General features: G+C 33.9%; 1 protein-coding gene across 7 annotated transcripts in view; it reads left to right on the top strand.

The window, feature by feature from the left end:
- The window catches only part of TBC1D32 (TBC1 domain family member 32), a 208581-nt gene that overhangs the window by 64050 nt on the left and 118746 nt on the right, over nucleotides 1-25785 (top strand). For all 7 annotated transcript variants that reach the window (XM_034990457.1, XM_034990456.1, XM_034990455.1 and 4 more), the window contains 4 exons: nucleotides 7122-7260; nucleotides 10676-10763; nucleotides 12974-13092; nucleotides 21012-21128. In XM_034990457.1, the coding sequence (XP_034846348.1) occupies nucleotides 7122-7260; nucleotides 10676-10763; nucleotides 12974-13092; nucleotides 21012-21128 (463 nt within the window). The remainder of the gene's footprint in view (nucleotides 1-7121; nucleotides 7261-10675; nucleotides 10764-12973; nucleotides 13093-21011; nucleotides 21129-25785) is intronic.

Below are 25785 nucleotides of genomic sequence, written 5' to 3'. Positions count from 1 at the left end.
TTGAGGTAATTTTTAGATCTGTTTTCTTTTCTTTTTTTTTTTTAAAGATTTTATTTATTTATTTGAGAGAGAGAGAATGAGAGACAGAGAGCACGAGAGGGAAGAGGGCAGAGGGGGAAGCAGACCCCCCTGCTGAGCAGGGAGCCCGATTTGGGACTCAATCCCGGGACTCCAGGATCATGACCTGAGCTGAAGGCAGTCGCTTAACCAACTGAGCCACCCAGGCGCCCATAGATCTGTTTTCTTTTCTTTTAAAGATTTTATTTATTTATTTGAGAGAGAGGGGGAGCACAGAGCAGGGGTGGGTGGGACGGGGGCGGCAGAGGGAGAAGCAGACTCCCTGCTAAGCAGGGAGCCTGATGTGGGCTCCATCACAAGACCCTGAGACCATGATCTGAGCCTAAGGCAGCCGCTTAACCGACTGAGCCACCCAGGCACCCCTAGATCTGTTTTCTTTGAGATCTTTGTGATTTGTCATTTTTCATTTCATTCATGCATTCATTTTCTAATTCATTCAGCTATATATTGGACCAAGTGCTTTGACTTCTTAGGATACCTGTATGCCTTAAAGGAGCTTATTGTGTCCTGTAGAATACAAATAAATACAATGTGGCAGCATAGTATGCTAAATTATATGATGGGGCCATGTGGGGTCCATTGGGAGGCAACTTATGGGGGAATCTTTCCATAAGAAGTTGTTAAGCTAAGTTAAAGATAATATATGTTAATTGACTAAAAACTAAACATTATTTCAGATGGAAGAAATGGTCAATAGGCTAGAAGAGGGAACATGATTAATGTAGTTAATACATTTTACTTTGAGTAATATTTTTAGATTCTAAAATTAGAGTGTGAAGGAGCTAATAAATTATATGCCATTCCTTCCCTCCTGAATTGTGAACCAAGTAATAGTGATAAAGAAGTCAAACAAATTAAAACACTGAATAACACAGGCTTCCTAAGATCTCAAGAATTAGATTTACCCTTCTATCACAATTGGCAGTGGACAGCCTTAGGCTTCCCTCTAATGTGTAGAGGAAGCAGAATGTGTGCTTCCTACAGGTAGGTGGATCACAAACAAGTAGGCTGAGAGAGAGGCATTGCTAGCTAGGCATGCTTAGGTCATTCTCCAAATCGCCAGAGTCCCTTCTTCCATGGGAGGAGTAAGTGATTAGGTGGGGAGGGGCAAGCAGTGTTAAACTGGGGAATGTGCTCCATGTGGAAACTTGTTTCTGGGGGAGAAGGAGGTTCCCTCAACATGACATTAATGTCTTAGAAACAAAAGATTTAATAGAGTTTTTGATAATATAGAGTCAGAACTGTTGATTTCATTTTCATCATCAAAATTAAATTAGCACTTAGAGTTGAATGTCTTTTGTTCTTTTGTGTTAATTGAGAAGTTGGTGTGAGATAGACATTATTTGTTGCTTCATAATTTGGTAAAACTTGAGTGTAAAACCATCAGGGTCAGTTAACTAAACATATCCTAATGGCAGTACATAGCAGATTCCTAATATGTTTCTTTTCCTTTTTTTTTTTTTTTTTAAATTCCAGTATAATTAACATACAGTGAGTGTTATATTAGTTTCAGGTGTACAGTATAGTGATTTAACAATTCCATACATTACTCAGTGCTCATCATGATAAGCGTACTCTTAAACCCCTTCACCTGTTTTCACCCATCCCCCCATCTGCCTCCCCTCTGGTAACCATCTGTTTGTTCTCTATAGTTGAGTCTGTTTTTTGGTTTGTCCTTTTTTTTTTTTTTTTGGTTCATTTGTTTTGTTTCTTAAATTCCACATATGAGTGAAATTACATGGTATTTGTCTGTTTCCAGCTGACGTATTTCACTTAGCATTATACTTTGTAGCTCCATCCATGTTATTGCCAATAGCATGATTTCATTCTCTTTTATGGCTAAGTACTATTCCATCGTGTGTGTGTGTGTGTGTGTGTATGCGCGCATGTATATATATATGCACACATATATACATACCACCTCTTGTTCATTCATTTAATGATGGACACTTTGGCTGCTTCCATGTTTGGCTATTGTAAATAATGCTGCAATAAACATAGGGGTACATATCTTTTTAAATTAGTGTTTTCGCGTTTTTTGGGTAAATACCCAGTAGTGGAATTACTGGATCATATGGTAGATCTATTCTTAAGTTTTTGAGGAACCTCCAAAGTGTTTTCCTTAGTGGCTGCACCAGTTCGTGTTCCCACCAACAGTGAACAAGGGTTCCTTTTTTTTCTCCACATCCTTGCCAACACTTGCTATTTTTTTGTGTTTTTCATTTGAGCCATTATAAAGGTGTGAGGTGATATCTCATTGTGGTTTTGATTCGCATTTCCCTGATGATTGATGTTGAACATCTCTTCATGTGTCTGTTAGCCCTCTGTATGTCTTCTTTTATGAAATGTCTATTCTCGTTATCTTCTGCCCATTTTTTAATTGGAATATTTTTTTGGAGGGTATTGAGTTGTATAAATTCTTTTTTTTTTTTTAAGATTTTATTTATTTATTCATGAGAGACAGAGAGAGAGAGAGAGGCAGAGGGAGAAGCAGTCTCCCAAGGAGCAGAGAGCCCGATGCGGGACTCGATCCCAGGACTCTGGGATCATGACCCGAGCCGAAGGCAGACGCTTAACCATCTGAGCCACCCAGGCGCCCCGAGTTGTATAAGTTCTTTATGTATTTTGGATACTAACCCTTTATCAGATATACCATTTGCAAATATCTTCTCCCTTTCCTGATACCTTTCTTGAATCAGTGAATAAATTAATAACACTTCTCCTACCTCTAGACACTAGTCTCTAAGTAATGACACCAACAGTAAGACTGATATGATAAAGGTAAAATTAAAAGTAAGTTGCTAAAAGTCTTATTTTTGAGCCTCTGACAGACTAATGTTAGGTATTTTGATCTTATATTTTCCGATAACATATGTTAGAGATTTCCCCTCCATCCTTCCATTTATTGATGTTTACTACAGAGAAGATAGAAGTATTTATGTAGTCATCATAGGGGATTGGTGTCTTTTAACCATTTTTTTTTTTAAAGATTTTATTTATTTATTCATGAGAGACAGAGAGAGAGAGAGAGAGAGGCAGAGGGAGAAGCAGGCTCCCAAGGAGCAGGAAGCCCGATGCGGGACTCGATCCCAGGACCCTGAGATCATGACCTGAGCTGAAGGCAGACGCTTAACCATCTGAGCCACCCAGGCGCCCGGGGATTGGTGTCTTTTAAATCTAGACTTTGAATTGCAATCTCAACTCAAATTTCTACCATGCTGGTTTGGTTGATTAATTGTGATGACAAGCTATGTGGGATCATCATTAGGGTGACCATAGAGAAGAATATAATCAAAGGGACAACAAGGTGCCCAATCCGCCCCAACCAATCAAGGGGCCTTTAGAAAACTAGAGGGTGAAGTAAAGTTGGGGGTGGGGGGAGTCTTTAATCTGTAAAACTCAGCCTATGATCTCAAAGAAATAAACACCTAAAACTCAATTTCCATGAAAGTGTCTAACCCTCCATAATATCTAACCATTCAAAGAATGGAGTTCTCATAAGCTGACAAAACCATGTATTCTTTGCCATTGCCCTTATCCCAGCACCAGTAAACAATTCAAAGGCTTGGATTTTCCATTTTGAAATAGTATCTTCTCTATAATGGAAAGAGAATTAAATGCTAAGATCATGGCAGAAAAAAATAAATTATGTCAATTCTCTGTAATTTTTGAGAATGGGATGCAACCTAGTTTTTTTGCCTGTGTTGTTTTATTTCAGGGGTGGGAGTCAAGGTAAACTTTAAAATGCTCTTTCTTTAATGGCTAATGGTTATTCAGGTTTTTTATTTGTGTTTCAGATATTTGATTATGTTTTTTAAAAATACTACATTTTTTAATCTAAACATACACATTTTTGTTGACTTGTTCAAGGTATTCTTGTATGATTAAAGAAATTCTTTAGCTGTAATTATTTTTAGAGTCTTAGTATTTTTTGGCCGTTGTCCCCCCGTTAACTACTTTATTGCATTAGTTTATGCAAAGACCAGGTTTTGGTTTTGCTAATGCTCTTTTCATCTCTCTCTCTCTCCTTTTCATTGTCTCTCCTTTCCTCATTCTGTAGTACAGGAAAGTAAATGAAAAGGGAAATGAGAATGGATGGTGAGAGAAGCAATCTACATCAGCCATACTAATTTTAATACATTTTTATATGTAGCACTTTCATATTAAGCTCTTTTAAATATTTTAAGAACTTTCTATTTTGATTTTACTCTTTAATCCATGAAATATTTGCAGTACACTTGTTTTCAAACAGTTATTTTTACTACTATCTTTTTTTAAACTGTTGACTGATAATTAATTTATATTTTCAGAGAACCTGGATAGAATGGTATGTATCCTTTTATGTTGGTTGAGATTTTGTGATGTAGTACAGGGTCAGTTAAACCCATAATCTGCCTTTGCTTGAAAAACCTTACTTTGTGTTCTTTATTGGAAGCTCCTAATTTTTCTTTTCAGTCAGTTATTCAATTTGTAGACATTTATTATTTTTGCCATTCATTGAAACTTGTAGCCTATTCTTTCTCATAGGCTCACCTTTTCCCCCACTAATGAAGTATATGTTTAAGTTTCCAAATAGTTTTCCTTTAATTATTGTTTAAGGATTTGAGAGTAGTTAATGGATACTCTCTTTCTATCTGAAAATGACTGTTTTCCCTCCAACCCAAAACCCACCCCTCAATGTATCTGTTCTCTCCATCCCCTCCCCACCCCCGTCTCACCCTCACTTTTTTTTTTTAAGATTTTATTGAGCGAGAGAGAGAGAGAGAAAGAGAGGGAGAGAGAGAAAAGGGGCAGAGGGAAAGGGAGAGAGTGATCCCAGGCTGACTCCATGTTGAGCTTGGAGCTGGACACAGGGCTCAATCCCATGATCCTGAGTTCATGACCTGAGCTGAAATCAAGAGTCCGACGCTTAACTGATTGAGCCATCCAGGCGCCCCTCACCCTCACTGTTAAGGGTACTTGATAGTTTCTCTGGGTATAAAAGTTTTGATAGGTAATTATTTCTCATCAGTATTTCAAGCTATTACTCCATTTTCTTCTGGAATAAGTAGTAACTGATGAATCTGTTAATATAATCACCTTTCTCTTATAGGTCATATATTTTGTCTCTCATAGCTTATGATTTAGTTGTGTTGGGTTTTTGTTGTTGTTGTTTTTTTTTTTGGACTGGTGTCTTTCCTCCAATCTAGAAAAATTTTATTATCTTTTTAAATATTCCTTTCCTTCTCTTTTACTGCTTTTATTTGATGTATGTTGAGACCTTTCAGTATGTGTTCTGTGTCTCATCTGTTAAACATTTCTTATCTGCTATCCAATCAATCTTTGTATGTGTTTAAGTGGCTATGTTTTTTTATTTCCAAAATTTCCAGTGGTTCTTTTTAAAAAATGTTACCTGTTTTTATTTACCCTTTGCTTTTTGCTTCAGTTTTAATAGAAAAATTTTAAAAACTTCCTTTCAGTATCATAAATTTATTTTAGTCATGATTTCTGAAAATTATTACAGCTGGAATGGATTCATTTGATAAGTTTGATTCTGCTATCTCTTCGCTTTAGATATCATTTAAAGTTTGGGAGTTCATTTTTGAGAGATTTTTTTGTTTGTTTCCTTCCCTACTCTTCTCCCTCTTCCCTTACTGTTTCTCCCTACTTACGTTTTTATGTTCATTTCTTCATGTCCAGTTTTATGGTTTTTCTCTTTATGGTCATGTTTTAAATAGATATTGTATTGGCATTTTGAGGCTTCTGTCAGTGATGATGCAGATATCACAGATACAACTGAAGAACTAGAAAATAAATTGATCATATGCTCATTTCTAGAAATGAGTATCTGTCTGTGTCTTCCTGTTGCCCTAGGCTTATGGCTTGTCAAAGTCCCACTTTTAGAGCCTGTGTTATACATATGTAAGTATTTTGTTATATGTGATATTTCTTTAAATATATAAATTTTATTTTAATTCAGTTAAATATATATTATTTTTTTTAGTCTTACCCAGTCCTAGGTCTAAAGCAGTGAGCCTAACACTGGTCTTGTGTCTCATATGTAATTCCGTTAGTCATTTATATCCTACTGGAACTAAATTTGGTTTCCATTGTCTCCGTTTACCTTAAAAGTAGAGTTCCATTTTTTTGTATTTCTGTTCTCTGTCCATGGTGGAATTTGTTATTTAAACATGGTTATATCTTTGGCCATTGCTTTGTGATTGGCACAGAGGATATGTGTCAAAATATGTACTAATGATTCTTGTTTTGATTAGAAAAGTCCTGGATTTCAAATTTCTTTACAGTTCTTTTCAAAACAGACTCTGACACTTCCTAATTGGGGAGGGGAATGGCACACATCTCCATACTCACAGTTTCACTATACATGTAGATACTGGTTTTTGGCCTACTTTTATATCCAGTTTCTTTCCAGACAACTAGGACTATCCAGTAGGTAGTACATTTTCTCCTTTTGGTACTTCCGAATGAAGTGCTCATATCCCCTCCTACATTTCCATGTGTCCAGCTCTGACTCTCCTATTAATTGTGTCTTCTGAATGTTTCAGACTTTTTCTCTGAAGAATGTTAGTGGCCTTCCTTTTAAAAGTGTTTTGAGGAAAAAAATATCATTCTCCAAAAGTAAAATTAAAAACCTATGAAAATAAAGATACTGTACCTGATATGCTTTAGAAAGTTGGAAGACAGATACTCTGTAATGAAAAGAAAGTATAGAAATAATGGAGATTTGGGACTTGGGGACTCCAGGCCCAGCAGAATTATGGTAGAAGAGAATGAAATTAAAGCAAAGATGAGAGAACCTAGATGTAATAAAAATGCTGACACCTATAGTTAATATTTGATTAAAGTTAAAATTATTGGGTTAGAAAATATAATAATAAAAACTCAATATCAAAGAAACCATACTTTTTATCTTATTTTTTAAACTGAATACATAGCCATCAATATGTACTCTATAAGTTTACTAGCAGTATTAAGCTGAAATATTTTCTTTTCAGTTTTGAATGTAATAAAGAAATGCATACCTTTCTTTTTACCTGTTTCAGTATGGCTTGGGAAGAGAATTTGTTAGATGATTTACTAAATTTTGCTGCCACTCCCAAAGGACTACTGTTTCTTCAAAGAACAGGTGCCATCAACGAATGTGTGATGTTTATGTTCAATCGATATGCAAAAAAATTACAGGTATGAATTACCATCTGCTGCAGGCAAAAAGAATTTTTGTTGCTGTAAAAGCCATTAAGAACATCATTCTGTCTTCTCTGCGTGAAGAGGTTATTAAACCTCAATTAAAAAGCCATATAGCATTGTAATATTTAACTTGATATTTTTTCAGGAAAGCATTAGAGTTGATGTTTCTATCTATGCATATGTTTACAGGATGGGAAGCAACCAGATGGAATTGAAAAATATAGTTAACCATCCAGATGTGTTATAAATATAATAAACATCTGGTTACACTAAAACTGGGTGGAATTTCAGGAGGGGGAGAAACCTCATTGGGTCTAAATGTACATGTTAATACGAATTTAGTCCTCACAGTAAAAAATATTTGTAGAGGGATTTTACTGATACTGTTAAATAAAATATAGAGTATAATTTAGTCCTTTCTCAGATGTTCAGTGAGATATGTTCAATGAGATATGTTCAATGAGGTATATTCAGCTTTTTGGTGTGATAGTATAAACATCTCTGAACTTCTTGGCTTTTTAGGATCATATGTATGCTTTTTAAAAAAATTTTTTTTTTTTTTTAGGATTTATTTATTTATTTGAGAGAGCGAGAATGAGAGAGAGAGAGAGAGTACATGAGAGGGGGGAGGGTTAGAGGGAGAAGCAGGCTCCTTGCTGAGCAGGGAGCCCAATGCGGGACTCGATCCAGGGACTCCAGGATCGTGACCTGAGCCGAAGGCAGTCGCTTAACCAACTGAGCCACCCAGGCGCCCCCATATGTATGCTTAAAAGTGTCTTCTTTGTTTCTGGCATCTGTTGTATATTGATGTTACTAGGTTACCAGGTTGTAAATACCTTTTTATTTGTTCTTCAGTTCTAACTTCCTGCTTTTGCCTAAGCCTGTAGAAACACAAAAACTTTTTTTTTTTTTTTTAGTTTTTGCCTTTGAAGAGTAAGTAGTTTATGAGGGAGGGCCATGACCAACAAATAAAACATATGAACATTAGTTCATGGGTTTATGATATTAGGTTTGTATGTGCAGATATGTTTTTATTGTTCTTATTTAAATGGATCTCAAGTATAGAGAACTTAGTTATTTACACGCCTCAGTTTATGGCATACTGTAAGATGTCTGTCTTGATTAATTTTATTCCCCTTTCATTTTTGATTCACAGTTCCATTTCACCTGGCATGCATCCCTCTACCCCAGGCTTCCATACTAATGTGTTTAATATGTGTAATATCCTGGGATGTGTATACTTCGTGTTGAATATTGTCTTAGTCCATTTAGGCTATTAAAATACCATAGATGGGGTGGTTTATAAACAGCAGAAATTTATTGCTCACAGTTCTGGAGGCTGGAAGTCCATGATCAGGGTGCTAGTGTGGTCAGGGGAGGGCCCTCTTCTGGTCATAGATGTCTCATTATGTTCTCACATGGATAAGGGCTAGGGAGCTCTCTGGGATCTTTTTTGTAAGAGTACTAATCCCATTCTTGGGTACTCTCCACCTCATGATCTAATCAAGGTCCCACTTACTGCATCACCTTTGGGGATTAGGATTTCAACATATGAATTGTGAAGGGACACAAACATTCAGACTATAGTAAATAAAGTTTCTTGGGAGTTTTAAGTTTACATAAATGAATTTGTCATTTTAATATGGATTTCTCTGCTGCTGAGTTTGAATCTCCTTGTGTACTTAATTAACCATTTGGGTTTTTATTTTTTTTTACATTTTTGAAAATATTCAAGCAATTCAAAGACATTTTTCTTTCTCATCAGATGCTTGAGACTATGCATACATAACTTTTGCTACTGTGATAATATATCTAGGACTAGATGTCATTGTTTTAACATTTATGAATATGAAAAAAATCTAGTCTTTCTTTGTACCACACTGGTGGTTATAATAGAAGATACTGTTCCCTGTTCTCAGTAACTCACAACCTTATAATATGATACAATACTTTAATGGTGCTTTATGTTATTGAGGACTTTTTTGGAAAATTTAGATTCTCTGGTGTCTTGTAAGAAAGCCACTAGGCCATTTCCTTAATTTTGCTGAAGAGAAAGTAGAGACCCAGGCTTGTTAAATGATCTGTGAATGCTCACACACCTAGTTACTGAAAGCAGTAAGACTAGAGCTCAAATTTGTCTTTAACAGTGTTCCTGAAAGCTAACTCTTAGTTTAATAAAGGATCTCTGACTTCTCTGAAGTTTTTCTTTGCCTCTTCCTTTTCAGTACTTAATGTGAATTTGGGAGGCTCCTGTGGCTGCTAGTATCAAAATCAGCAGGGTCAATGGGGATGACTGATGAGTAAGGTGTTTTTTCAGTTATGGAAGAGGGCAAGCCAGGAAAAAGACATTCATATTTCTGTACCTCTGTGTCATCTAACTACAGAACTAATGTATGATAAATTAAGGAAAGTGGAAAATACGAGTAATAAAATTAGAAAAGGAAGGCAAACTTATGAAGACATGAATAGCAGAAAATTGAAGAAATCTAATTCCCATGGTCTTTTAGTTCCTTTCTACTTTTTTTTTGCCCTCAAAACTGAATGTACAGTTGTATTTTTAAAATTTGATTAAAACAGATCCTTTTAGTGAAATGTCAAAAAAATATAAATTGTAAATGGTTAGCTTTGTTTAGAAATCAACCATTATTAGCCAACCTGGCCATAACTAAGATCTGAAGAGGAATATTTTTTTAATGTCTATTATTTCCTTATTCTGTTTTCTGCCAAGAGTGATACTTTTGTACTTACTTACCATGAATATATGTATAATACTCTCTTTGTGACATAACAAATTATCCAGGGTCTTCTACAACACTGATTAGAAACCTGTGTGTTAATGAGGATTCTTTGTGTGTGTTATATATATATATATATATTACATATATATAAAATATATGTAATATAATTACCTTAGGGAAAAAAATCACATTTCCTCTAAAAATAATTACCATTGAGAAGATACTATTTTTTAAAGTTTTTTGATTATTTACAAGTATATTTCAACTGGTAGTCAATACAGATTTATTAATGAGGAAATTTATTATTGAAGAACTAACCTAAGGAATAAAATAATAAAAGTTAAAGTTGGAAGGCATGCTAATCTTCATCTGGTTAAAGTCCCTTATTTTATGTATGAAGAGACTTAGAACTAGAGAGAGAAGTGACTTGTTCAAGGCGAAAAGCTACTTAATTTTAAGGCTGGGGCCAGAACCTATATCTGAAATAAGATTGTCAAAAATATTAACTCATTGTTAGGGTGTCTGAGTTTGTTTTGCTGCTCATTATCTTTACCTGAAAGAATGTCTAGTATTCTAAGAAGAAGAATCAGTAACTCTGCATGTAACGTGTAAATAAAATGTTATCTTTTTATGTTTTCCTGCTTTTCATTGTTCCTTACTTACGTTGTTAGATCAGCAGGCATAAAAAGTTTGGCTGTGGAGTTTTGGTAGCACAAGTGGCGTCAACAGCAGCAGGTGCAATAGCACTACAAAGTTCAGGTGAGTTTTTCCTTTTAATTAAAATTCTCATTATTTTAAATAAAATGAACGAGCCAATAGAAAATTTAACTGGCATGATCAGCTCTCAGGATGTTTATTTTAGAAAAGTTAGTAAGGCCTAGCTTTTCCCAAGTTAGGAAAAGTTAGGCCTTAGGTAAGGGAAAGTTATGGGGTTTCCTTTTATTTTTTTTCTTCCATGAAATTGCAATGGATTTTTTTTTTCCCTTGAAAGATATATATACACACATCCTTGTTCTCTTTTCTGAGAACAATGGAACATAAATTAAACTGAGAAGTACTTGATCTTTAGGAAATTGTCTTCATCTTATAAATCAAAAGGATATCATCCTTTCAGTACAACTGAATCTTACAGGATTTCTTTCTTTCTCTCTTTTTCTTTTTGAATCTTCTAGGATTTCTTAATGCTCAGTTTTAGTGGCCTGTATATGCTTCAGAATTTACAACCACAATAGTTAGCATACATACATACATCCCATTTCCTTATTCTCCTTCTTCCTTTTTTGCTTCTTGAAAGCTTCCCTCTTACCACTTAGCTTTCACCACTGTCTTTGCAGTCAGCATGTATTAACTACTATGGATTGGATTTTTAAGAAGTTTAAACATCACTGACTTAATATATCTTAAGGTTATCTGAACCCTGAACCAGAGACAAGCCATACCTCTAACAGAGATGCTGTGGTTATATTTTTCAAAGCTTAGGGTTGATGAATTACAACATCACTGACCACAACTGATTCTCTCCTTAAATGAAAATATTTTACTATAATATATCTTAAAAACCATTTGACTAAACTAATTTGGACTATTTGTATTATGAAACATGTTTCTTGGTAAAAGTTGTCCTAAACTGAACAACTTATTTTTTCTTCTACTCAATATAAAATCTAATATACTGCCGTACTAGAGGCACATTAATGGAAGCATTTGGAGACTAGATTTAATCTCCGATTTCCCTGTTGGTCAAGTCATTAAGCTTCTAAGCCTCATGGTATCAAGCTTTTCATCAGAGGGTTAAATGCAGTTATTTTACAGGACAATGGAAGGGAGACTAACACTGCTTGTGTTCCTATGAACTTAGGGTACTATATTAGTAACTCTAATTTATTCTTCATGGCAACCCTGAAATATAGCATTATTTCAGTTTTCAAAAGGGGGAACTGATGTTCTAAGAAGTCAAGGGATTTGTATAAGGACACACAACTACTGAGCTGGCAGGTTTATAATTTCAACCCTGATATTCTTGATTTCAGAGCCCATATTTTTTTCTCTTATACCACAGGAGCCTTTCTGCTGTAATGTTATCACGAACTTACCGATTTTATGATTAGATGTTCTGTTTTACACTTTTTTATGTAATTTGATTCTTCATAAAAGAATTTAATAATCAACCTTAATAATCACTTTCACTAGATGGGCTTTCTAGGGGCACCTGGGTGGCTCAGTCGTTGAGCATCTGCCTTTGGCTCAGGTCATGTTTCCAGGGTCCTGGGGTCGAGCCCCACATCGGGATCCCTGCTCCACAGGAGGCCTGCTTCTCCCTCTCCCACTCCCCCTGCTTATGTTCCCTCTCACGCTCTCTCTCTCTGTCAAATAAATAAATAAAATCTCTAAAAAAAAATCACTTTCATTTAGATATATAGTGTCTGACTCATGAGAATTTAAACTGTATTGAGCCAGAAGTTGTATGAAATGAATTGTTTTAAGCATAAGAATTATAAAGAAAAAAAAAAGTTATATTAGAATAAGGAACACACACTCTTTAAGTGCCTACCCTGCCTCTTGATACCTGCTATATGCACGCACGCACACATGCACATACATACCATCTTTCAGCTGCCTTTCATTGTTGGCTCATTTGCAGAGTAAAGTGTAAATCTTACTTTTCAGAAAAACATGCTCAGAAGTTATTGGCTAAGGGATAAATACTAAGACTCAAAATTCAGTTCTCTAGGGAAATAGTGTCTCAGAATTTAGTCATTATGCAGTTTTATGACAATGAGGTATCATGAAGGTATAATGAACAGTAGGAGATATAATTTCTACCAAGGTTAGAGGTTATTTCTTACACAAGATGTAAGTATGTGTCTTTTATCACTGTGGACCAATCTTATCAGAGGGATAATTATGTCTTTTTCCATAATCCCAAGAAATAATATACTGTAAATATGATGTAACATAATTCTTCTTAGGGTTTATTAATGCACTTATAACTGAATTATGGGCCAATCTGGAATGTGGAAGAGATGACGTTAGAGTAACCCACCCCAGATCTACGCCAGTGGATCCTATTGACCGGAGCTGTCAAAAGGTAGGGAATGATCTGAGTATCTCTCTCAAAAATTACTTCATCCAGGGCTCCTGGGTGGCTCAGATGGTTAAGCGTCTGCCTTCGGCTCAGGTCATGATCCCAGGGTCCTGGGATCAAGTCCCACATCGGGCTCCCTGCTCCTTGGGAGCGCTTCTCCCTCTGCTTCTCTCTCTCTCTGTCTCTCATGAATAAATAAATAAAATCTTAAAAAAAAAAAAAAATTACTTCATCCAGGCTTTATATATATATATTCAGTTACAACCAGCAGCTTTTCCAAACTTTCTCTTCTCTCCTTTATTTCATTTCTAATTTTTTTGTTTTCAAAATAAGTGGCTAGAACTACCAGTGTTCAAAGAGAATTGCATTTTGCAAGGATGTTTTCCTTTCAAAATGTTTTTGGTAATTTTTCTCTTAATAAAGAGTAATACACACTAGACATGCTATGAAAAAACAACCTCCCTCCCCCCACCAAAACCCTAAAACAAAAACCAATCAACCAAAGCAAAAAAAAAAAAAAAAAAAAGCCCTTGGGTTTAAATCTAATAGAAAATTGTCAGGATTATTTGAAGGATGACTGGGCAAAGAGAAGATGCTATCATTTAGTGTAATGTGCCAAAAAAAGAAATTCTAAAGTACCTATACAATGTTCTAATTCAATGGCTTTTATGTATTTGATATGTTTCCCCAATTTTTTTTTGAATTTGCCATGTTAACTATTAAAATCAGCATTGGGGATTAGATCATTCACAATGTATTAGATATAGTCCATAATTAATAGAAATATGAAGAATAAGAGAAATGCGATTCAAACCCAGAAAAAGGCAACTAATAGAGATTGAAATGATGAAGAAATTGGAATTATATATAAGAATTTTGAGGGAATTGTTATAAGTAGCATGCAAAGGAAAATATTCTTGTAATGAATAAACAAACTGGAAATTATAGTAAAGAAATAGAAACCATATAAAAGAACCAGATAGAAACTCTAGAACTAAACTACCTTATCTGAAATAATTTTCTAGATGGGCTTAATAGAATATTTAAATACGACAGAAGAACTAGTCCGTGAACTTGAGATAGATAAATAGAAATTATATAATCTGAAGAACAGAGAGAAAAACTAGGGAATGCTTCTGTGATTTGTGAGACCTTATCAAAAGTTTTAATACCTTTGATTGATATATAGAAATAGAAGAAGAAAGGGAATGAATGGGACAGAAAGATATTGAACAAAAGCTGAATTTCCAAATATCTTGAAAAATGTAAATTTATAGACCAAGAAACAGTGAATCGCAAGGAAGAATACGCAAAGAATGAAAATGCAAAGGCAACCACAGCAAGGCTCATTATAGCCGTACAAACTGCTGAAAACTAAAGATAAAGAGAAAATCTTGAAAGAAGCCATAGAAAATCATACATAGAGGGGAACGGCAGAAAAGTGTGCTGATGTCTCATTAGAAACTGTGGAGGCCAGAAGATAATAGAGCATCTTTAATGTGCTGGAAGGGGGAAGCCCAGTCAACCTAGAATTCTGTATCCAGCAAAAGTACTCAAGGATAAAAGTAAAATAAACTTTAAAGGTTAAGAAAATATTTTTTAGCAGACTTGCATTTTATTTAACACAAAAGGAATTTCTTCAGGTTGAAGGACAATGATACCCGATGGATATTTGGATTTTCAGACTGAAAAGAAATTGCAGGTAGGTGAGTGAGTATAAAAAAGCCTGTTGGGGTGCCTGGGTGACTCAGTCCGTTAAGCCTCTGAGTCTTGATTTCGGCTCAGGTCATGCTCTCAGGAACATGAAATCTGAGCCTTCTGTCAGGCTCGCACTCAGTATGGTGCCTGCTTGGGATTCTCTCTCCCTCTCCCTTTGCCACTACCCCTTGCTCACTTGTGCTCATGTGCTCTCTCTCTCTCAAATAAATAAATAAAATCTTTAAAAAACAACAACAACCCTGTTTTTCTCTTAATTCATAGGACTCTTTAAAAGAAAACTATGACATATAGTGGGGTTTATTTTATACTTAGAGGTAATATATATGACAGCTCTACTACACAGGGTAAGCAAATGGTGTAATGGTACACAAATCTATGTGGTTTCAAGATTCTTAAATTTTACATGAAGTGGAACAACATTAATTTTTAATCCCTAGAAAATATTTCTATTTCTATTATAAGGTTGGGATTTTCTTTAACTCCTTTGACTTTGAATTAGAAATGTCAGCATAAACTAATGGTTAATTTCTGTTAAAAAAACGTATATTCCTCTAAACTGTGAACTGAATTATCTAGAAATAACTCATAGCAAACATTCTTAGTGCCCAGCTTGTAGTTCTAAATATTATTCCTTAGGGAATTTGGATTTAATTTTACTGTCTTTTAAATTATAGAAAACAGTAATGTGGACTCCATATATAATGAGGTACACTAAACTCATTTCCAGTCCAGCCTCCTCTTACCTCTCTGTACCTGTGTTTTGGAATATGATAGACAATAGTACCATGTGGCTATATAAACCTACTTAAAACCAAAGTTAAAAATTCGGTCCCTCAAGTACATTTAATCTTGTGTTCAGTAGCTATATGTAGCTAGCAGTTGTTGCATAGTTCAAATAATATAACATTTCCAACACCACAGAGAGGTCTATTGGACAGCTGACCTAGAAAAACCACAAATAAAATGCAAAAGGTAGAGCTAAAATAAAATTCTAAAAATAACCCCATGCAGAGAGGGACAGAAAGGGGATGGGAAAAAAGAAAACAAATAGGAAAAAGGGAGCCCTAATCAATAACTGCATTACATGTAAGAGACTAAATATTTAAAATGCAGAGATTTTCAGAATAAGACCCAAATATGTGCTGTCTCTAAGAAATTCACTTTAAAGAAAAAGACACTGATAAGTTGAAAGTCAATGAATAGAAAAAGAGGAAAAAATATACATTAGAAGACTGCAGTAGCCATATTTAATGTCAGAGACAGAGAAAATGAAGTAATGTTGGATTAAGAAACATTGGTCAATATATCAGGAGGACATAACAATCATAAGTTATGATCCTAGAAATGAGATTCAAAATATATGAAGCATTAAAATAACTTAAGGAAGATATAGGCAAATCTACAGTAATAGTTGCAGATTTTAACATTCCTCTTTTAGCAATTGATGTGACAGATCTTTCAGTCTGTTCTCAGGTACATGATATGAATATCACTAGTTATCACTTGATCTAATTGTTCTTTATGGATTACTATATTCAGTGACTGCAGAACACACATTTTCAAGAGTACTTAGCGTGCTTACCAAGAGACTTGCTGGGCTGGAGTGTTAAGTCTGCATAAACGTAAAATGATTGGAATAATACAAAGTATGTTCTGAGACCACAGTGAACCTAAGTATCACAAGCTAGAAACTGTAAAAGCCCAAATATTTGGAAATACACCTCTAAATTCACACAGCTCAAAGAAGTCATAAGGGAGATTAGGAAATATTTTAAAGCAGAAAATAAAAAGTAAAATAGAAAATTTGCAAATGTTTCTGAAGTAGTGCTAAGAGGGATATTTAACTGTAATATTTATATTAGAAATATCTAAAATTAATGAGTCAAGTTTTCACTCTAAGAAACTAGAAAAAGAACAAATTATACCCAAAGCAAATGGAAGAAAGGAAATAATAAACTTTAGAGCAGAAATTAATGAAACAGAGTAAAGACAAATGAGAAAAGTAACAAAGCCAAAAGTTGGTACTTGCAAATGATTATTAAAAATAATAAACCCCTGGCTAGACTCATCAAGAAAATGAGGGGCCCAAAGTTAATCAAGAATGAAAGAAGAGTTTCACTGAAGATCCTGTAGTTATTAAGGAATAATAAATGAGTATTATAATCAGCTTTATGCTGTAAGTTAAACAACTAAGATAAAATTGGCAAACTCCTTAAATATGCTTACCAAAACTGACCCAGTATAAAATAGAAAATCTGAATAGCTATGTTCTGTTAAAGAAATCGAATTCATTATCAAATTCCATAGAGAGCCACGTGGTTTCACTGGTGAATTCTATGAAACTCTTAGAGAGAACAACACTCTTCCACAAGTTTTTTCGCAAAACAGAGGTTGAAGAATTAAGTTCTAACTTATGTGAGGAGACCATCATAATATTGATGTGGATGAGATAACACTGTTATTGAAAAAAAATAGACAAGTATATCTGAGCATAGACTTAAATATTTAACAAAATATCAAATTGTATATAGTAATATATAAAGGATCCATCATTTTTTATGATCAAGTGGGGTTTATCCCAAGCAACTGAAAGTTGGTTTCTCATTCTAAAATGGGACTATAATATTAACAGAATACAGAAGACTCATACGATGATTTCAGTAGACATGGACACATCATTTGACAAAACTTAATGCCCATTTATGATAAAAACTTGGCAGATTTAATTCGATCTGATAAATACTATCTATCAAAAACATGAATCTCATATTTAATGGTGAAATATTGGACCTAAAATCTGTTCACTTATCAATTTAACATTGTATTAGATCTTAGTGCGATAAGTAAAAAAAAAAAAACAGGAAGGCATACAGATTAGAAAGATGTAAAACTATTTAAAATGGTTTGATTCTCTTATCTTAAATTCGCCTTTTTAAATCACTTTCTGATTTCTGTGTTAGAAACTTAAAAATACATTTTTGGTGTAATAAGTATAATTGATAGAACCCCAAATTTTAATTTATTTTCCCCCGGTACTGTCTACCCTCAAAATCATTTTCCTTCACAGCTTTCTATCTATAAGGTAAAATGAAATTCCCATTACTTTTCTGGAAAAACTTAGTTCTTTTTCCTAGAGGATAAAGGTAGTGATCATTAACATAGTACATCTCCTCCTGCCTACCTGCCTGCTACTTTGCAGTCATAGCTCTCATCTCCTCTTGCTTTGCTGTATAGTGTGATCCTCCCAATGTCCTTCCAACCCTCTCTGTAGTATGGTACCATCAGATCACTTGGAGAACCATTTTAAATGATCTAATAGTGTATTTGTCCTCTATTACAGTGTGAGTTCTTGAGGGCAGGGACCATTCCTTCATTCATATTTTTATTCTTAGCATCTGGCATAATTGCTGATAAGCAGCTGGTGTTAAAATATTTTGAATTAATAAGTGAATGGATAATCATTATCAACCTGAAGGAGTTTTAATTCATAAAAAGTATTTGTTCTTGGGTAATTTTAAAATGCTTTAGTCTCAAGATACATCAAATATTTGGCCTTTAATTAGTTTCCTTACTATTACTTTACAAAACCTTATTTTCTTCAAGACATGGAAGTAAAATGTTTTGTGCTAATATAAATTTTAGGATAATTAATGTTTGATATTAGCACATCTTATGATGTTTTCTTGGGAACTCATGGTTATATTATAAATAAGACCTCACAATTTTATAGTATGCTAATGTTCTTTTAAAAAAATGCTCACTGTATGAAAAATGCATTTTTTCTCCTAGAAACAAGCTGCTGAAATTTTCTCAAGTTTCTTTAAAATTGTTTAGTTCGTTTTGTTCAACTATAATTACTGAATTTTTACCTTATGTTTTACATAATTAGAGTACCATATCAGAAGTTACCATGATTCTATGTGGTCTAGGTTGTTTTATTTCTTAGGTGAAAGGAGGAAGTTTCATGTTTACCCATGGAATTCCTCATGTGCAAATAATACGAAAACTCTCAGGATAGTATTGATATGTGATTTGTAAAGACCATGTGCCTTTATGGACAGTGTCAGATGTTAAGATGAACATTTATTAAAAAGTTTCTTGTAATAATAGATAGGAAGGATATTTTAAATAAGACTCATTTATAACTCTAAATACTGGGTAAATATTCAGAACATTTATAAAATATTTACGTATTTAAATTATAAAGCATTTTCCGTTTTTTTTAACATCTTATTTTTTTCATAAACTGGATGAATAATACAAATATGAAATCTATGTTAATCATCTTTGTAGTCAACACCTGGATGATTAGTGAATTTTTCCTAGGTGGTTTCGTAGGTGGCCATGAATTCTCTAGTTTCCCTGCAGTTCATTTTATGTATAATTAATTGACACATTCCTTAAACATCCTTTCCTTGATACCAGTTTTTTTGTTTTGTTTTGTTTTCTCTATAGTGAACACTTCTTGCATAGTGTTCTTTAGATAAGCATTCAGTAAATGGCAACTAGGTTATTAAATTTAGTCATTCTACTTTATGATAACTTTATTGCTATCCAAATGATACTAGGTTTAAATCAGGAGTATATAGATTATTTTCTTAGAAGTAGTTAAAAATTCCATCTTCATTTTATGGAATATTCATGGGAAGAAAAGGAAACTTTTAAAGAATTCATTTTTCATTCTACAGCAACATTTTGTTAAAATCCACTGTGTTAAATATATTGACTATAACCACTGTTATTTGTTAAGGAATATTGCATTTGGCATAGTAAGGGTGGAGGTGGAGATAAAATGGACTGTACCTTCCAAGTCCTCAAACAAGGACTGTGTAGCACAGTGACATTGTTAAATAGTGTCTGAAGATTATACTGGGAGTTGTAATGAGTAACCTAGCCTGAAAATAAGAAAATGCCGATTAGTTCTGCTGCCAACTTTCTGATTGCGTGTCTTTGGCTGAGTCACTTAACTTCTCTGGTCCTTAAGTTTTTTCATCTAGTATGTGAGAGATTGAATTAACTGTTCTTCTAAATTTTCTCGTGTTCTGATTACAGTGAAAATTCTTAATTTGATTCTCAAGTTTTCTGAATCCAGTGAAAATTTTTTTAAAACGATAAGCAGAAAACTTAATAGTTACAAATAAATACAACTAATACAATATGAATGAAACATACAGGTATTGGCAAAACACAGGGTTTCTAGAGGTGAATAGAATTCATTAGAAAGCCTTCTAGAAAAAAAATGTGGCAAGTTTATGAAGTGGGATAATGAGTAAGTGGGAGGGTAGGAGGAATATGTTGGTAGGATCAAAAGGTTTGCATATGTGGCAGTCATTTATTTGAAGGAGACCACAGGCAGATTCAATTGACTGAAGTAGTGATTTCCTGCTGAGGAATAATGGAAAACAAGGCTTTTGACACTGTGAAGAGAAGAAAGGTGTCAATTAGTTAAGTGCCTTGAAAGTCTTGCTAAGGAGTTTAGGCTTGATAGTGATGGGCAACCACTGCATGCTTTTGTTCAGGTGATCCAAAGAATGAACTGTGCCTGAGAAAAATCTTCAGGTTGCTTTTAGTAAGATGAAATGTGAGAGCTTAAAAACTTCATGGAGAGATTAACTTGTTAAGATTGCACCAGAAAATGAGCTGGTTTTGATAGGTAAAGGCATGGCTTTTTAAATTAACTATAATAATTAGGTTAGTTGGATTTCCAGTGAATGTAGTTAAAGGATAAAGAAAACCTTGTGACCTGAATACGAGAATATATAGAATTTATTATCTTGCTTCAGAGCCCCACAGTGTTACTCTCTTGTATTTCTTACACATCAGTTAAAACAATGCAAATAATGAGAAAGATGGATCATTTCTTTTTTTTAACATTTAATATTATTTTATTCAGCTTTTTCCAGCAATACAATCATTTCATTTTTTTTCTCAAAACCAAACTTTTCAAGAGATACAAGACATTTTAAAACATTTTCCAACTCCTATATATTCTGTTACAATTGTTATGCATTATCAGCACATAGATTATTGTTGAGGTTAGCTATTTGGCACTTAACATGTATGTATTTCACATTTATGTAGATTAATTAGGCTTATTTTAAAAAATTAACCCTCATAGTCATACTCCTATAAAACTGTATCATGGATGTGGTTGAAAAACATGCACCATTTAAATGACAGTGTTTTCTTTCTTCCCTGCCTAGTCTTTTCTAGCACTGGTGAACTTGTTACCGTATCCTGCTGTTTATGAGCTGGTAGGCAATCAAGATCTTCCTAATAAAGCGGAGTATTCTCTTCGTGAAGTCCCAACATGTGTTATTGTAAGTCATTTTCTTTTAATCTTTACCTTATATAAGTGATATTTGAGATTTGTAGTACAGTGCAGTTTGACAGAAAAAAGGAACATTATTTAATGGTGTTTAAAGGCTGATTTGATTTATTTACCCATGGAATATGCTCCGAATTATCTGTGCCTGGAATTTTTAATCCAGGTCACCTAAAAGTTACAACACCTCTTGGAATACAAGGTTAATGCTCCCCAATCAGGAAAGAAACATGGCATAAACAGAAATATATACGTGAATGATTTTTAGATGGTTTATGTTACTAGTCACACCAATGTTGCTTCTTCATTGGCTAGAATAATTAGGATTAAACTAGATCCAAGGAGTCCAATATATTTTCTGCTTATATTTTAATGAACTACCTATTACTGCCCCATGAGGGCAGTATATACATATTTATTTGAGACTTTTTTCATATTCATACTCCCAAATGGGTAACTTGTTTTAATCATTTAGAGATATTTAGTTCCTCATCTTTGGGTAACTTTATGAATTAAGCACATAAAATATGTACTTATGCATTCATAAAGAATTATTTAATTAACACTGAAATTCTATTAATCATTCCTATTTTCTGGTCCCTTTGACCTGTGTGTTATTGTTTTTTCTGTAGTTTTGCCCATTTGAATATTTTTAATTCTTGTTAATCCTAAACATTCTAATTTTTAAAAAATTCTCTACTCTGGAAATTTTTGATAATTTTATGAATGAAATATAAAGATAGATACTTCTAATGTTGGATTTTTAATTTCTATTCTCTTTTCCTTGAAGTGTTTCAATTTTACCTTGTGCTACTTGTATCTTGGCATTTCTTAAGTAGTTTTATAATCAGCCATTTATGTGTCTGTCTTCCCTGCTACCCTGTGAGTGCCTGAGAGCAAGTAGGATATCTTAGTCATCCTTAGCATTTAGCACATAGTAGATGTCCAGCGAATGGTTTTTGAAGATATTCCTAAAATTATTGCCTTTGTTGAAATCAGTTATGGGAGTCTTGTCACTCTCTTCTACGTCTGTGGTTCTACTTCTGGTTCTCTTCCAGCTTCTCTGGTCTCTCCTATATAGTCTCCTTTGTGGACTTCTCTACCTCAGCTGTCTGTTATCCAGATTGATCTCATCCAGTACTGTAACTTTAGTTGTATATGGACAGTTCTGACCTATATTGCTCACCTGTCAAATCTATACTCAGATTTCTACCAGATAATGGACATCTGGAACACTGATGGGCATCTTAGTCTTACCCCTTCTAGAACTGAATATAATGTTTGGGTTTTTTTTCTATTTTAAATCAATTCCATTTCTTGTTTTCCTATCTCAGCATATGGCACCATCATCCACATAACTGAATGCGCTAGAAACCTGGAAGTCATCACTGACTTCTCTTTCTATATATGCAATTAATCACCATGTATAGATTTTTGCTTCCCTAATAATTACATCTTGTTTACTTTTTTTATTTCTATTAAGGCCACCTTAGCTCAGACTCTCATTTGTTGTCTAGATTACTTCAGTGAGATCCTAACTGCTTTTTTTTCCCCCAGTCTCAACCTGTAATTTATCCTTCTGCTGATTTATTCTCAAAGTGGTCCTTTAGAAATGAAAACCAGATGTAGTAATTCTATTTAAAATCTTTGCTGACTTCCTTTCGCCTCCATGCGTAGCCATGTTCTTTTGCCTGACATACAGCTTCTCCTTGTTTCTCAAAGCCCTTTTTTTTCTCTTGTCACCTTCCACTCTCTGATTTCCAGGGTCTTCGAACAAGTTTCTTCCTTTCTCTGGGATCTGGAAGCTTTCTAAACCTTGCTTTTTGGCTATATAGTATCTCCTCATTTTTCATGCCTTACTCAAAAGAAGTCGTCTCATATGTCACAGTATTGTATAATTACTTTTGCATTTGTCTCTCCTAATGGACTATAAAATCCATGAGGGGAGGAACTGGATTTTATCTTTTGCCCAAAAAGTCTAGCAAGTTGTTGTTTTGTTTTTCTTTTGCTACTGTGAGCATGGTAGGTTCTCAGTAACTTCACTGTTTTATTAAATATATGATAGGGTCTTAATGATCTTGGCCCTTCTTAGGCTTTATTCAAAAGAATTTAAATTTAGTATCTTTCTGTTTTCTTTGGGAGTCCTGTGACAGGAACCCTAGGAAGTTAAACTGAGGAACCGTGTGTGTGTTTGTGTGTGCATGTCCACGTGTGTGTGTATGTGTATTTAACTGCACACATTCATGGGTGGGCTTTCTTTTGTGGATGCTTTCAAACTTGCATTTAAAAAAGTGGTATAATGAACTCCCATATACTCAACACTAAACTTTAGCTTTTATCAACATTCTGTCAGTGTTCTGCCATCTATTCCCCTATTCTTAACCAGTTTCCTCTCCTTTAGTCCTACATTTTTTTTTCCTGGAGAATTATAAAGCATATTTTAGGCATAATGCCAATTTATCTGTAAATAATTTATTACGTATCTTTAAGTAATAAGGACCTCTGGGTTTTGTTGCGTTTTGTTTGAATTACCACCTTGTAAACCATCATGGCTTTAATCATATCTAAAATGTTAGCTATAAGCCCTTAATATTATCTAATATGTGGTCTATATAGAAGTTTCCTTTTTCTTAAGATGTCTTTTTTTTTTTTTAATAGTTGGTCAAGTCATGATCCAAACAAGGTCCATACATTGCATTCAGTCATTATGTCTTTTACATCTTTTTTCTAAAACAGTTTTTTCTTTGTTTCCATGTCATTGATTTATTGGAAAAACTGGGTTATTTGTCCTGGGTTGCATTGATTCATTGTTTCACCAGGAGATGTGAAGTGGTGATTCTAGTTCTGTCATTCTTTTTATATTTCACTGGAATTATTTAAATAATAAAGGAAACCCTGAAACAGTTTTTTTTCAGGAATGGCAGAATAAATGCTTGACTATTTATAAATTCTCAAAGTAGTGAATTGGTCTAGTAATCTCCAAAAGGGATGTTTTTTATTAGTATCATTATGAGCTTCTAGTTTTTATATGTATATGTTTCAATCCAGTACAGTTAATCATTCTTGCTTTTGATAATCAAGATATTCCTTGGCTACAGAGTCCTTTTGACATGTTGTTATTCCTGTTTGGTATATTTCTCATGTAAGATGTTCTGGGCTCATTGTATACATTTTCTGTCTCAGTCCTGGAATCGGCCATCTTCAAAGAGTTGTTCCTTTTACTAGGACTTGCTATTTAGAAACTATAACCTGGACACTAGAAATGTTCATTGTTTAGGGTTGTCATTATTTCTAGTCTTTTCAGTGGACAGCTGAAGAGTATAAGTGTTTTTTTAAAGAGAAATTCATCATGAGCCTGTATTGATTTTTTTTCTTAGATTTTTTCTCTTTCACTGAAAAGCTTGGTTACTAATGACATGAATGAAACTACTTATTTGCTTTTATTGTACAGTGTACATATAATAGTTTCAGAATAAAATAAGATTAGTGCATGCATATTGACATTTCATTTCAGTTAGTTTTGTTATTAGAATTTATGCCACCAGGGATTTGCAATCAAAATGTTGTGTTTTAAAGTTACTTGAAGTAAGTAAATCTCTGTTCTGCCTCATTATGCCACTAACTTAATAGACTTGTTTTAGAATGTTCTAAATTGAGAGGTTGTTTTACCTTTTGTATTAATTTTGTCTTTTCGATTCTTACATGATTTAATGTTCTTTTAAAATATGTGACTCCAATATGTAACGAGGTATAGTCACAGAATGTGCTTACATATTAATCCCTTTTGTCCTTTCTCACCATATGTATGTATTGATCTTCATTATAATAGCAGCTAGCTCCATGTAGCTATTTAAATTTAAATTAATGACAACTAAATAAAATTCAAAATTTCTCTCCTTTAAGTTCTATCCACATTTCAAGTTTTCAAGTACCCACTAGCCATAGGTGGCCAATGACTACCGCATTAGATAGCACAGACAGAATATTTCCATCATTGCAAAAAGTTCTTTTTTATAGCACCCTTATAAGTAACACTTTTTATTAGTTTTTGGCTTACACTTCAACTGTTACTTTACAACTGTTACTTTAAAAAATAATATATATTCTTTCCCTCCAGACTTAAGTAAAAGATAGTATGCTCTAAACACGGTCCTGTCTCTGCATTTTTCTTTTAATTCTTTACCTTTGAGATTACTGCATACCAGTATATAGAGCTCTGCCTTTATCCTTTTCTACAAATGCATGGTATACTGTTGTGCTAGAGTTTATTCATGCAATCATCTATTGGTAGACGCTGGATTCTTTAAGATTTTTGCTATTTAAAGTTATGCCAAAATTAATAGCTTGGTTTATATTTTTTGTATTTACCAGTGTGCCTATATATTTTTTCTACTGTTGCATAACAACTTGCTACAAACTTAACAAATTAAAACCACACAGTTAGGAGCTCACAATTTTGTACATCAGAAGTCTCGCATGGTGTTTCTGGGTTTTCTGCTCAGAGTATTATAAGCCAAAATCAAGATGTTGGCCAGGCTAAGTGCTCATCTGGAGGCCCTGGGGAAAACTGCAATTCCAAATTAATACCAAGCAGAATTCAATTTCTTAGGTTGTAGGACTAAAGTGCCTGGCTTTCTGCTGGCTGTCAGGCA

The sequence above is a fragment of the Mirounga leonina genome, unplaced genomic scaffold, assembly GCF_011800145.1.
Source record: "Mirounga leonina isolate KUSES-001 unplaced genomic scaffold, KU_Mleo_1.0 Mir_53, whole genome shotgun sequence".
In the NCBI taxonomy this organism is placed as follows: Eukaryota; Metazoa; Chordata; class Mammalia; order Carnivora; family Phocidae; genus Mirounga; species Mirounga leonina.
This window is presented reverse-complemented; position numbering and strand designations above follow the sequence as displayed.